General features: G+C 46.3%; 1 protein-coding gene across 1 annotated transcript in view; it reads right to left on the reverse strand.

The window, feature by feature from the left end:
- The window catches only part of sbf2 (SET binding factor 2), a gene marked incomplete at its 5' end in the record, with an annotated part of 64,115 nt that continues 48,350 nt past the window's right edge, over positions 1-15,765 (reverse strand). The window contains 7 exons of the mRNA XM_080762484.1: positions 1-1,143; positions 3,573-3,704; positions 3,850-3,937; positions 4,593-4,792; positions 6,834-6,941; positions 7,409-7,633; positions 13,635-13,762. Of these exons, the coding sequence (XP_080618610.1) occupies positions 1,045-1,143; positions 3,573-3,704; positions 3,850-3,937; positions 4,593-4,792; positions 6,834-6,941; positions 7,409-7,633; positions 13,635-13,762 (980 nt within the window). The 3' untranslated portion in view covers positions 1-1,044. The remainder of the gene's footprint in view (positions 1,144-3,572; positions 3,705-3,849; positions 3,938-4,592; positions 4,793-6,833; positions 6,942-7,408; positions 7,634-13,634; positions 13,763-15,765) is intronic.

Consider the following 15,765-nt stretch of genomic DNA (forward strand, 5'->3'; position numbering starts at 1 on the left):
TCACTGATGACACCCACTGGTTGGTCCTGGGGAGGTTGGTATAAAACCCAAATATCCTCTGGTACACATGACATCACCATGACATCACCAGTCACAACGCCTTTTCACCCGACAGTTACCCCACGGTGTAGCACATGCTACCCATAGAGTTATATATGAATAGAGAAGACACCCCAGTTCTCCTCCCATCCACTTGCATTAAGTTGCTCAAAAGCGCATGAGGCGATTTCACTCCTCCTTCCTTGTAGGAACAGAGTGCATTCTGGGATGGATTTGCCTCAAACACATGTACGCGCTGCCGTTGACTATCATTGTGCCGTTTGTGCGCGTTCACGTATGAAACATTCGTTCACGTGTCATGGCCTCAAACACATGAATGTGCGCAATGATAGTCAACGGAGCAGCGCTGGCTCGAGCTGCAATGACAAATTCGGCCACTATGTCCATTTGGCCTCAGGGTTTCCTCTGGGTGCCTTCTCCATTGTATATATACTCTATGATGCTACCCCACGGTGTAGCACATGCTTCCCGCCCAAACAGGCTCCCATACCAACGTGTAGGTGTCTCTGATACAGTGACAGAGAGAACGCTTCCCCGCCTCATGGCTTCCTGTGTGTGAGCACACGGTCAAAATGTGCTTGTTGTCGGGAGTGGCCAGCCAATAATCACATCCTTTTTTCATTTCCTCAAATCAGTCGTCACGCTGAACGCCAAGGTATGGAACGCTTGGATAATAGGCTGTGCTCCATACCCGAGCTGACAGCAGGGACTCAAAGTGTTCTTCATCTCAAACAAAAAGCTGCAAGCCTGCCTGATACGCTGTAGAATAACAGGCATAAAAAGGTATATGAAAGAATGGATACATCCTCCACTACCAGGCACTTAGTTCACTGTGGTCCACATATTGATGTCAGTTAACAGGCCGAGCCAAGTCGAAGTCATGTCTCTGCCCTCAGCTACTTGGCGGCACCTTCTAGAGTTACAGTTTTGATGATGATGATTTTGGCACACCCTGACCTCAGAAATGAATTCAAGGTTCAGAGGTCATGCATCAGAGATGCAGCTCTGGATCTTGTCCAGCCAGACTTGGGCGCTGGCTGCGTCTGAAGCACAGAAGTTGTAAACACGCTTGCTGGTCTTCAGCTGCAGAGAGACAACATTCAGACATCGTTAGATATAGACTAGACTGGCTATAACCTCTTGCAGACTGAGTCATGCCATAAAAAAAAGACGCTTTGGAGTAGCCAATTACGTGTATGAGGAGGAATTAATTGGCTTAATGACCAAGTTGGGGACAAAAGGGGGTAAAAAAAAGCCTTTTTTTTACCCCCTTTTGTCCCCAACTTGGTCATTAAGCCAATGAATTCCTCCTCATACACGTTTCATTGTGTTGTTACTACTGTTGCATCATCCTACTGGCTCACCTGCCAGTGAGGAGCCCCCACCGGGAGGACATACTGTTGCATCCAATTGGCTCACCTGCCAGTGAGGAGCCCCCACCGAAGGACACAGCGGTGCCCCAATCGTACCACCAAACACTCCCTGATCACAGGCACTGGCGCAGTCTTTAGGAGTAAATATCCCCCTTCCCCCCAGGTCAATGGTAAATGGTGCATTTATATAGCACCTTTTATCCAAGGCGCTTTACATAGATTGTGCATTACATTCACCCATTCACACACACATTCATACACCGATTGCGGCAGAAGCCATGCAATGTACCAACCAGCACATCGGGAGCAATTTGGGGTTCAGTGTCTTGCCCAAGGACACTTCGACATGTAGACAGGAGGAGGAGCCGGGATTCGAACCGCTGACCCATATGGATCATTGGACGACCTGCTCTACCTCTTGAGCCACAGTCGCCCCAACTCAGGTTCCAATAGACGCTCGACAAAGCTGAACGCACAGGGGTGGATTCCAACCCCTAGACCGTGCGGTTGGTGGGCAGATACTTTGCCAATATATTTGAGATCATGTTATGTCATTATTTTATTTTTTTGAATTGAAAATTATGCACGTAATGCACTCATGGCCGATTGTCAAGAGTACAAAAGCTAACGTGAACTAATATTTATTAGAAGATGTAACCCAGGTAAATTAATGGGTGACTAGTTACAGTACTTTGTAGTTGATAGGGCAGCGGTTGGCCGAACGGTTTGCGGAGCGGTCTTGATATCGGAAGGTCGCCAGTTCGCATCCCCGGACCGGCATGTTAAAATTACCACCGCTGAAGTGCCCTTGAGCAAGGCATTGAACCCTCTACCATGACATGTTCTATGAGCAGGGCCTGGCTGTAAACAAGTCCTTGAGCTTAGTCCACTTCCCTGGGTAAACAAAGAACTTTGCTTTGATCTGTCCAAAGTTATCCAAACTCTGCAAATAGTTTATTACCGGTATGCGGTTTGGTTTGTCCTGCATGGAGACTTTGTTTTATCTGGACACGATAAAACATAATCATGTTGCTTATGAACATGGAATGTGTTCAGGTTACTCCACACCTACTGATATACTGCATATTGTTACAATGTCTGTGTCCACACCTACTGATATATACGGCATATTGTTACAATCATTTTGTCTCCAGGGTCGTCGATTATTCGAGGTTCTATAATTTATTTGACAGCCCTAATAATTTCTAGTTTACTTTCTGTATTACTGTATTGCAAAACATCAGTTTTGACTGCAACTCCTTTCTAACCAAGTACGAATAGGATTTTCATTTTCTGGACTGAATAGTGAGTTTATCCCAGTTTCATTGAAGTAATGTTACCATTGACTTTATCCCAGTTTCACTGAAGTAATGTTACCATTGACTTCATCCCAGTTTCACTGAAGTAATGTTAACATTGACTTTATCCCAGTTTCACTGAAGTAATGTTAACATTGACTTTATCCCAGTTTCACTGAAGTAATGTTACCATTGACTTTATCCCAGTTTCACTGAAGTAATGTTAACATTGACTTTATCCACAACATGTTGGAAGTTTGAGAGCAAGAGTGTCTGTCCTGTTCATTGTTTAACAGTTTTTTTGTTTTTTCATGTTTATCACACTTATGTCTTTTTTATTATACTGTATGTGGAACATTTACATTGCCTGTTATTTTTTTCATTTTTATTTAACTGAATTACTTATTATCATTGTCTAATCTGAAATTGTCATACAAAAATGCCTAACATTGACTTTATCCCAGTTTCACTGAAGTAATGTTACCATTGACTTCATCCCAGTTTCACTGAAGTAATGTTAACATTGACTTTATCGCAGTTTCACTGAAGTAATGTTACCATTGACTTTATCCCAGTTTCACTGAAGTAATGTTACCATTGACTTTATACCAGTTTCACTGAAGTAATGTTACCATTGACTTTATACCAGTTTCACTGAAGTAATGTTAACATTGACTTTATCCACAACATGTTGGAAGTTTGAGAGCAAGAGTGTCTGTCCTGTTGTCTGTTTTGTTTGTCTGTTCACACTTTATCCTAGTTTCACTGAAGTAATGTTACCATTGACTTTATCCCAGTTTCACTGAAGTAATAGATGTTAATAGAAAACAGAGTTACTCACGTCAAAGAAGGCCTTCTCACTGATGTGTTTCGGGGCCCCTATTGTCGGGGCAGCCATCAGCACTGACTCCACCTCGGCCAGATCTATGTGGCCCCTGCAGTTAGTGTCCTCCCCGGTGTCATAGTACCGCAGCTACGCACGCGCACACACACACACACACACACACACACACACACACACACACACACACACACACACAAACACACACACACGATTAACGAATCACTTTTACAGCAGAATGTGTTGATTTAGATAGAACATTGTGTAGCCTACTCACCTGGTGTTTCGTGATGTCTAACACGAACCAGCGAGGTTTCCAGGCTTTCAGCAATGCACCTCGTTTGTACAAAATCCCCTCATAGGACCTGAAAAAGTAGTAGTTGTAGTATTATTATTATTTTTGGGCTCTAGATAGCAAGTGAGTGGCAGTAAAAAAAAATGCAACAGTGACTGAATATACTGTACTTATAAACCTGATTATATCCACCACTCCAAAGATGTTTTGCAAAATCCTTGCAGTAACTTAGATTTAGCTCATTCTTTCCTTCATTCATAGGCCCCCTGTGGTAAAGTCGAATTCTAGAACTCCAGACAGGAATTTGTTTTTGGGGCTTTGGACTAATTTACAATTTAGGCATTTATCAGACTCTCTTGATCCAGAGCGACTTACATTTAAGCAAAAACAAAAGCTTGGCATACATCACATGTATAAAAAGTAGTTATCATGAATCGTGTATAAACTAAGAACGTAACAGTTGAGTATCTATGTCAACTATACATACTATACTATATTATATATTATACAATATACATGTGTACTATAAAGTGCTATGACTACACATAAAATGTAATTCTAGTGCTGTCTAAATAACAAGCTATAAGTCTGTCTAAAATACTATCTATGTCGACATAACATTCTATCTAAGGGGCTATAGGCTATAGGGCAAGTGCTACAGGCCATGGTGGGAGTCTGAAGAGGTGGGTTTTCAGACTACGGCGGCAGTCTGAAAACAGACTAACCGGTTCTCCTCGTTCTTTGGCGTGAACTGGTTGTAGAGCGTGGCGGCCCGGCGGTTGACTCCGTTGGCGGCGGCGGCGGCGGTGGGACTGGGAGGCGGAGCCATCCCGCTGTCTGGGAGGTGCAGCATGGAGCGCCGCTGGAACGCCTGCAGGCCGGAGGTCGGGATCAGACCGGAGACGGACACCGACGTCTTACGGAGCTGACACACACAGACACAGACACACAGACACAGCACAGACACACAGACACACACAGACACAGACACACACACACACACAGACACACCACACACACAGACACACAGACAGACACAGACACAGACACAGACACAGACACAGCACAGACACAGCACAGACACACACACACAGACACAGACACAGACACAGACACAGACACAGACACAGCACAGACACAGCACAGACACACACACACACACACACACACACACACACACACAGACACAGACACACACAGACACAGACACACACAGACACACACACAGACACACACAGACACACACACAGACACACACACAGACACACACACAGACACACACACAGACACACACACACACACACACACACACACACACACACACACACACACACACACACACACACACACACACACACAGACACACACAGACACACACAGACACACACAGACACACACAGACACACAGACACACAGACACACACACACACACAGACACACACAGACACACACACACACACACACACACACAGACACACACAGACACACAGACACACAGACACACAGACACACAGACACAGACACACAGACACACAGACACACAGACACACACACACACAGACACACACACACACACACACACACACACACACACACACACACACACACACACACACACACACACACACACACCCCATTAGGACCTGAGGCCGACAAATGCCTTCTAAATCAGTAATTCTCACTTTCAAGATTTTTTTAAGATGTAAAAACCAGTGGTGCTGTACTGTACTGTACTGTACTGTACTGTACTGTACTGTACTGTACTGTACTGTACTGTACTGTACTGTACTGTACTGTACTGTACTGTACAAGCCCTCCTCCCTGGCCTCTGTGTGTGTGTGTGTGTGTGTGTGTGTGTGTGTGTGTGTGTGTGTGTGTGTGTGTGTGAGACGCTGCGCAACAGTGCCATCCAGTGGTATTTCAGCTTTTCGTGCTCAGTCGGACAGAAAGACACAGGGACACACACGTAGCTACGCAATGGAGTCGCTGCACCACTCAAAAAGAATGCAGATCTGATATTTTCACTTTTTTATTTTGTATTTGAATAACATTTAAAACATTATGGAATATAGGGACTCTAGGATTAATGTTAATGACATTAAAATATACAGAATGCAATGAAAATATTTTATGTCAGAAGGTGATTGCTAAAACCCTGAGGAAGACCACTTGCTGGCCCAAACTAGTACGGTCTTGGAGAGTGACGTCAGTGATCTATGACATATTTATGACTTTATGACTACAAAAATGTGGGCAAGGTTTCAGCCTGATTGTAAAGTTAAATATGTCAGAGAATATAAAACTATGTGGGGGACAAGAAACACACGTTTGTATTACTATACTTGTGAGGACATTGAAAATAGCCAAGAGTATTAAATCTACAAGCTCACGTGTTGTGAGCCTGTAGATCTGCAATTGTCTTGGTGTGTGACAATGCCACACACGTATTTAATAGAGAAAACTAAAATCCTACACCTAACCATCATTTTTTTTTTTTTTTTAATATATATTTTTTATCCCACGATTTTGTAACCCATTTTTCACCCCTGTGTCAATCATCTACTGTGATCCTGGGCTCTACACACCCTCCACCAACCTAGTCCCCATATATGGGGGACAAGGGGAGAGCAACGGACTTGAACTCATGCTTCCTTCATGCCTGAGTGTCCAAGTTGCTCCTTTACACCTGACAGGGGGGAGTTTCCCTGGTTGGACGTAGCGCGTGGAAGGAACACGTTATTCCAACCAGTTCCTTTCCCCTCCATCAGGCGCCCCGGCTGGCCAGGGGGAGGCAGTTTCTAACCATAATTTCTAAATGCCAACCTGAATCTTTTTTCAGACCAGGATAATGGTCATCACGATGTCTATTTATTAAATACTATAGTAACATACACACACACGCATAAATACACGCGCGCGCACACACAGTATTGTATTCTGATGGTGGTGGTCATGTCAACACTCACGTTTCCCTCCTGCTTCAGGTCTTCCTGAATGCTGACTCGGACTCTCTCCAGCGTGGCCTGCCACCTCTCTGGCGCCTGGCTCAGCTCCGCCTCCAGCTTTTCAATGTCCTGAAAGAATGGAAGGAATAGAGGCTGCATTTCATTTCATGTCATGAAAGGTGCTATACAAATAAAGTTTAATTATTATTATAAAAAAGAAGAAAAAGAGAAAAAGAGAACGGAACCAGTCCCAGAACCAAAGTTCTTTCAGTGGGAAAGGGACCACTGACAACAAACAAACAAACATGTACACTAACCCATTCTGACCTGAGATCAGATTCTATAAATGTCTTCTACATCCTGACAGTTTTCTGAAAAAGCTTAATATGTTTCTATGTCAGTCGTTCTTCCATTTTTCAAAAAATAGCAGACCTACAAGCTCGTAGCGCGCCACTCGGTGGCGCGCTATGAGCTTGTAGATCTGCTATTTTCCAATAGCTAAAGCATAGCATAATGCTAACACCAAAAAGGGGTTCATGCCCAAAATGGGTTTTAAGGGACCCCCCTGACAACCAACAGGAGTTTGAGGCACTCACAGCCATCAGTTTGGTGATGGCGTCGGGCTGAGCGCGGCTCACGCTGCTGTAGCACGGCCAGACGATCCTCCTCTTGGAGGTGGAGACGCTGGTCGTCTCCTCCACGCTGTCGGAGCGCGCCGTGGACATCCTCCAGTCGTAGCAGGGACCGGTGGACAGCGTCTCGTCCGTGAAGTAGTCCCACTTGGTGAGGCTGGGGACGCTGATACAGGGCTTCAGGATGGCCTGGATTATTACGGGACGGAAAGGTTTCATTAAGCATCCGGTGGAGTTTTGATTGATTGATTGAAATATTTATTAACAGTTTGCAGAATTACAGTACATTTCAAGCACAAACTCAATACAAAGACTGTTAACTGTGAGTGGACGACCCAATTAAGCATTACACTTGTTTACAACAGGGTCCACATTGTTCAATTCATCAAAACATTTAGAGACAAACAAATAGACACTTCTATGTAGTTAAAGAACAGAACAGGAATTCATCATATAGGAAGCAAAAAGGGAAAAAATACATACAGTACAGTACAGTACAGTAGTCCGTTGGGTGTACTGTAAAACAGTACTGTAAAACAGAGGTTCTCAAACATTTTTCATATCAGCCCCACATTGTTAAGATTTATTTTTGGGCTTTATTATGCCTTTATTGATAGGGAACAGTAGAACAGACAGGAAAGGGGGAGAGAGATGGGGAGTGAGTGACCGAGGTGCCAGTGAGGCGCTCCAACGTTGAAGCACTGGGCCCCTAGTGGTAAGAGGAAGGACTGCAGGCGGACCCGTGGATTCATGACGAGGAAACCCCCCGTGCAGCAGCTGGGCTTTAACATTGAGCGCTCCGGTTGCACTTCCCTCATTGGACCACCAAAATGTGGGCTCGGGAGTCGAACCCGCGGTATGGCTTGGCAGCCTAGGTTTCCCAGACGGTTGAGCTAACCGTTCGGAAACAGAAAGTTTTACATTTTAATTTAGCCTGGGTTGGATACCTGAGCACACACATTTTCTTACACAAATTCCCACCTTGGCAATGCCCAGCACAACCACAGTCCTACCGCTCTTCTGCCTGGCGCCACTGGGGTTATGTGTCTTCAACAACCAGGTGTTGAGGGAGAGGGAGTGGTGAGTGGGTTGATCAAACCGGCAACATTCTAATAATTAATAATTTGGTCCCCACTCCTTTGGGGTATTTGTCTCTGTATAAATTATAGGCACATACAGTGAAATACACCCTCTGCCTTTACGGTCAATAGTGTTACGGATTCGAACCCAGGTTCGAACCCTCCACCCCATCCTTCCACTTCTGGTGTTCCTGGGCACAATTAACCCACTGCGCCATCACCACTCTTCCACCTAGTCAGGTCCACCTCTGTGTTCCCCTCCCCCTCTGACGAGCTGCCTGGGTGTGGCAATGCACTGCACACCTGTTTCCATTCTACCATGATCACCAGAGTCTTCAAGAACACTGCCTTCCCTCCACTCCTCGCCAGATCTCCCCATAGAAACGCCTGGCAAAAAAATGGTATGTTCAAACTGTACTAAATTGTTGAAACCTATTACCAATAAACATATATTTAAAAAAAAAAAGAAACGCCTGGCAAGTACAGTTTCTCTCTATCCTGTTGCTGTTCGTACTCTGTAGAGCTTTTCGTGTGTTTTAGCTGCAGTGTTGCACTTGTGAAACTATAGCCTATAGATTGATTTTATGGATGTGGAGGACTGGTGTTGCGCTGTTGCGAGGTGAGTGGCGTGCGGAGATCTGCAAACTCAACACGTGAACACGCATATAATATTATAAATGAGGGCTGATTAAGTTTGCATATAACGGCCCATGGGCGCTTATATGGACCGAGGGCGGTTATTTGAAGGAGGCGGTTATTACGCGAAATGGTGTCAGAACCTGGGCCGTTATTAGGTGCTTGGCGTGCGGCTATTTGAGCATGGGCTGTTATTTGGTAATATACGGTATGTTTATTTTCTCAGCTGCTGTTGCTAGTCATGGCTGCCAGTTCCCACCTGATGTTGTGTGTGAGTCCAGACTGCTCCAGACCGTACTGAATAACTGCCAGCTTGCATAATGTCTTGAGGCTAGGACTGAAGTCTAAGACATACAGGTCACCTGGTCCAAAGAGGATGACACGATCTCCCAGCATGCAACAGCACATATCCGTCATCCCATGTGGGCGTTTCCCCTTGGGCTCATCCTTCTTCCAGGAGAAGGTTTCTGGGTTGAATGTCCACAGATCATTGAAGTAATGGTCATTGTTATAATTACTTCCACCTATTATGTACAGCTCTCCATTGTAGGTAAAGGCTGAATAAACTCTGTGTCCTTCTGGAGGAAGCTGGGTAGAAGGTGTGTTCATCCAGTAGTTGGTCTCTGTGTCAAACACTCTGATGGTGTTGTGGAACTGACCCCAAATGCCCCCAAATACAAACATCTTTGTCCCGATGATGGTGGAACAGTGACACTGTGAATAAGCCGGAGGTGGAGTTCCTCTGGTGTTGATTAAAGTCCAGACCATTGTGGTGGTGTCCAACTTGTAGATGTCATTAGTGGGTGCATTCTGGGTCCATCCTCCATGGACAAACATGACCTTCCCCAAGACACAGGCTGAGTGGTACCACCTCTCCTCTGGAACGGTCCCAGAAACCTGCGGTTTGAACCAACTGTGGGCATCGACATCAAATGCATAAAGATGACCTCCCCAGAGGTAGACAGTGTCTCCAATCAGCACAGCTGTGTGGCCAAGACGCCTGGACATTCCAGGGGTCCCTGAAGTCAACTTCCTCCAACATAAAGACGCTGTGTTGAAGACGTGTACTTCAATGTGATCCATCTGGTTTACGTCTCCTCCAAAGCAGTAGATCTCGTGTCCGACCACCACAGCAGCCTGGTTCTTCCTATGTTCTCCTTCCAGATGTATCGTCCAGTGAAACATTTCACACCGCAGCTCCACCGTCAATGAGCGTTGACAGCTAACTTACAGACTAACTCGTTAGGATGAATGCAGCTCAGGTTCCCTTGTTGCAAATCACTAACTTAGCGCATCGCACTTATTTATAAAGAACAATGATATGGTTGTGATGTCATTCCATGATTACGTCATTTGTAAAAAAGTGTTGTAACCTGCCGTTTTTTTCTAGTAATTGTGTTTGTTGTCATGATTTGTCACGAGTCAAGAGTTGGCTTCGTACGACGCTTAAAAGGTATTTAAATAAAAAAAAAAAGAAATGTCTATGGGAAAAATGCATTGGGATTAATTTCCTGGGACTGCGACGCTCTATTGGATGGAGGCAAGAGAGATGCTTCCTTTATGACCAGAAAATCCCTTCCAAACCAATAATAATAAGAAATATTACTTCATTCCAGAGCTCAGACTACGTCTCATGGGTTTGGCAATCCCTTGGTTTATTTCAACCCTGCGGTTGCCAAGAGGTAGGGCTGATAGGCTGATAGGGGGACCAATTGGAAGGCAGAACGTAGTAATAGAGAACATTTGGACTTTAAATTCAAATACATGGGTACAATTATTATTATTTAATTAAAATTAAGCAATTTCGCAATAGGGCGCCGGAGGCTGGGGCTATTTGGTGAACCCCGAATTAACCCATTTTGGGGCGGGAACCCCTTTTGGTGTTACATACATTATGTTATAATTTAGCCATTTAAAAATAGCAGATCTACAAGCTCGTAGCGCGCCACCGAGTGGCGCGCTACGAGCTTGTAGATCTGCTATTTTTGAAAAAAATCGTGAAAATGTGGCGCAAATCTTTGAATAGGTATATATATTATTTCACAGCGAACGTTTTTTATTTATTTATTTCGACGTCAGGCCTAAATGGGTTTTAACCAACACCAATGATCACAACAAGCGCTGCTCTTCTTCCAAGCAGCAAGAGGGTGACAGGTGATCTATCACTATTATTACTATTACCATCACTATGAATGGAATCTGGTTCATCTGGACGTTCCTGAGAACTGGACAGACAGCTGCTCAGTCTGTCTGCTTCTGAACCCATCAGAACATCAGAACTGGACAGACAGCTGCTCCGTCTGTCTGGTTCTGAACCCATCAGAACATCAGAACTGGACAGACAGCTGCTCCGTCTGTCTGGGTTCTGAAGAACCCATCAGAGGAACAACACCACGATCCCTCCTGGGATTATCCCATTCTGACCTGAGATCAGATTCTAAAAATGTCTTCTACATCCTGACAGTTTTCTGAAAAAGCTATGTTTCTGTGTCAGTCGTTCTTAGATTTTTCAAAAATAGCTAGACCTACAAGCTCGTAGCACGCCACTCGGTGGCGTGCTATGAGTTTGTAGATCTGCTATTTTTCAATAGCTAAAGCATAACATAATGCTAACACCAAAAGGGGTTCACGCCCAAAATGGATTATTGTCCATCCATACTTGACTGATGTGTGAGACCCACAGCATGACTCCTATTGGCCTAGGAGGAGGGGGCGGCGTCTCTGAGATGAGACCCACAGCCATGACTCCTATTGGCCTAGAAGGAGGGGGCGGTGTCTCTGAGATGAGACCCACAGCATGACTCCTATTGGCCTAGGAGGAGGGGGCGGTGTCTCTGAGATGAGACCCACAGCATGTGTTTGTATTCCTCAAACCAAGAGGATGACAGTGAATGATGCTCATGGTATGATAGGCAGATCTGTCACAATTATTATTACATAATCGCCCCCGATCGCAGTTATATTTGAGATGATCGCAGTTATTTGTTGCATAATCGTCAGAATCGTTTCCTGTATATACGTATGTTGAGAAAGGTTCAAATATTTTGAAGAATAGCGGAAACGGCAGATCTACAAGCTCACAGCGGAAACAGCAGATCTACAAGCTCACCTCCGTCTCTGCAGGGCAGTAGAACAGGCCTAATGGAGGACTCACCTCCGTCTCTGCAGGGCAGTATAACAGGCCTAATGGAGGACTCACCTCCGTCTCTGCAGGGCAGTATAACAGGCCTAATGGAGGACTCACCTCCGTCCCTGCAGGGCAGTATAACAGGCCTAATGGAGGACTCACCTCCGTCTCTGCAGGGCAGTATAACAGGCCTAATGGAGGACTCACCTCCGTCCCTGCAGGGCAGTATAACAGGCCTAATGGAGGACTCACCTCCGTCTCTGCAGGGCAGTATAAAAGGACTCACCTCCGTCTCTGCAGGGCAGTAGAACAGGCCTAATGGAGGACTCACCTCCGTCTCTGCAGGGCAGTATAAAAGGACTCACCTCCGTCTCTGCAGGGCAGTAGAACAGGCCTAATGGAGGACTCACCTCCGTCTTTACAGGGCAGTAGAACAGGCCTAATGGAGGACTCACCTCCGTCTCTGCAGGGCAGTATAACAGGCCTAATGGAGGACTCACCTCCGTCTCTGCAGGGCAGTAGAACAGGCCTAATGGAGGACTCACCTCCGTCTCTGCAGGGCAGTAGAACAGGCCTAATGGAGGACTCACCTCCGTCTCTGCAGGGCAGTAGAACAGGCCTAATGGAGGACTCACCTCCGTCTCTGTAGGGCAGTAGAACAGGACTCACCTCCGTCTCTACAGGGCAGTAGAACAGGACTCACCTCCGTCTCTGCAGGGCAGTAGAACAGGACTCACCTCCGTCTCTGCAGGGCAGTAGAACAGGCCTAATGGAGGACTCACCTCCGTCTCTGCAGGGCAGTAGAACAGGACTCACCTCCGTCTCTGCAGGGCAGTAGAACAGGACTCACCTCCGTCTCTGCAGGGCAGTAGAACAGGACTCACCTCCGTCTCTGCAGGGCAGTAGAACAGGCCTAATGGAGGACTCACCTCCGTCTCTGTAGGGCAGTAGAACAGGACTCACCTCCGTCTCTACAGGGCAGTAGAACAGGACTCACCTCCGTCTCTGCAGGGCAGTAGAACAGGACTCACCTCCGTCTCTGCAGGGCAGTAGAACAGGCCTAATGGAGGACTCACCTCCGTCTCTGCAGGGCAGTAGAACAGGACTCACCTCCGTCTCTGCAGGGCAGTAGAACAGGACTCACCTCCGTCTCTGCAGGGCAGTAGAACAGGACTCACCTCCGTCTCTGCAGGGCAGTAGAACAGGACTCACCTCCGTCTCTGCAGGGCAGTAGAACAGGACTCACCTCCGTCTCTGCAGGGCAGTAGAACAGGACTCACCTCCGTCTCTGCAGGGCAGTAGAACAGGACTCACCTCCGTCTCTACAGGGCAGTAGAACAGGACTCACCTCCGTCTCTGCAGGGCAGTACAGGTAGTTGAAGAACACAGGGCTCCGGCGGTGCATTCGGTTGATGCTCTCCCAGATGCAGATGCCTTTCCTGGCCTGCTTGTCTCCTTTGTCCTCAAACAGTGTGCCTGACGGAGAGACACAAACACACAGAGACACATTTATAATTCAATATTATTTAAAAGTTATCTTTTTTTCTTTAGGGCTTTGTCGGGGCGTCTACAGCAGGGATATTCAACTGGCAATTTATCAAAACAATATTTTTGGGAGGGCTAATGAAAGTTACAGTTATGGTCTGTGCGATATGAAATGTGAGATTACCATAATCACAGTAATCATAATTGTCATCATATTCAAGGGCTTTTGGAGAGAAATGAGAGACTCCAGTGTGTGTGTGTGTGTGTGTGTGTGTGACATATATATATACATTTTCTCTCTCTCTCTTTTTTCTTTTCTTTCCCCTTTTTTGTGGCGATACAGTATGCAATATATATATATATATGGGTCTAGTTTTTATGTTGAATACGTTTGTTGTTTTTGAGTGGTGCAACCACTCCATTACTGAGCTTTGTGTGTCCCCGGATGGGTCCGTCCCTGGCTGGGTCTGTCCGAGCACGGAAATAGCGTTTGGTTGGTTTCCACAAAAGTGTCACTGTTGCGCATGCAGCCTAACACACACACACACACAACGGCTGGGTTTCCCAAAGGGACCGTGCGCAGCGAGTGGTTCTTAGGGGCAGTCTTCCCTTCCACTGTGAGCAGAGCTTTCCGTGCATAGATAGACCACACAACGGCCTGGTAGGCCTCGTCTGACCGTCAGGTCTAGCCTGGTTAATAAACCAGACCGAATCAGCCGTTGGCAAAAAATAAATAAATTGCCTGCCGGCGGATTACGGTCTGGAGAGGCTCAATTGTACGCCCATTTCCTACACCAGAGAAATGGGGCGGCCAATCGGGACACGGTATGCAATATGGGCGGGCTTTGGTACAGTGACTTTCAATGCTTGAGACCTTTGACTGACAGTAGCTCTGACCAATTGCGTCGAAGAGAAAATGTTTCAACCCGCCGCCCTGGAAATGAAATCCAAGCTGAGCCTCCCCAGACTCATATCCCACGGTCCGTGGGATATAAGTCTGGTTTATTAACCAGGCTAGGTCAGGTCGGCATGACCGGCAAATGACTGCATCCTCGCTTCTCCCCTTTTTTTAATGATCTAGCTATATATCATTATTACTCACATGTGATTAGCAGCAGACATCTTGTTGAAATATCATATCTCGCTTGTTCTTTTTTAAAGTGACTTGTGCTTCCCAAACTCTCTCTCTCTCTCTCTCTAAATGCGAGAGCATTGGTCGAGTGACTATCAGTTTCTATGAGAGAGAGAGAGACTGTAATGCGCCAATTATAATGATTAATTAACCTCTTTTTCTGGATGTTCCAGGGACCCCCCGGGGACCCCCTCATGGTAACTGTCATTTCTCTGGGGGACTGGATGTTCCAGGGACCCCCCGCGGACCCCCACACGGACCCCCCGGGGACCCCCTCATGGTAACTGTCATTTCTCTGGGGGACTGGATGTTCCAGGGACCCCCCGCGGACCCCCACATGGTAACTGTCATTTCTCGACTGTTTCGGACACGGGACGGCTCGCCGGAACCAGGCCGGCACCGTGGGCGCATTCCTGGGACCCACACGGACCCCCCGGGGACCCCCACACAGACCCCCCGGTGACCCCCACATGGAGTTGCACCACTCACTTCACAAGTGTGTGATTTTCTTGGGACAATGTTGAATATGATATGAATGGAATGGATATTGTGACAAATGTAGATATTAAAAAAAAATCACATCCGTGTGAACTGAGTGGTGCAACTACCCCCCCCCCCCCTCCCTCTCTCATTAGCAGGCAACAGTGCAGCACTATCCCTCTCTCTGTTTCTGGCACAACAGCGCCCCTACTGGTACTCATTATACTGGTGCTCATTAACGTCACAGAGGTCAAGAGGTGAACAACACACATTGCTGTTCCTTGGAGTGGTTGCACCACTCAAAAAATAGCTTAATTATTTTTACTGGTACGTGACTGGGGCCATGACGTGAACACCTTCCATCTCTTACATTCCACTCACT

This window comes from Protomyctophum bolini (assembly GCF_963924005.1).
Source record: "Protomyctophum bolini genome assembly, chromosome: 1".
NCBI classification, from domain to species: Eukaryota; Metazoa; Chordata; class Actinopteri; order Myctophiformes; family Myctophidae; genus Protomyctophum; species Protomyctophum bolini.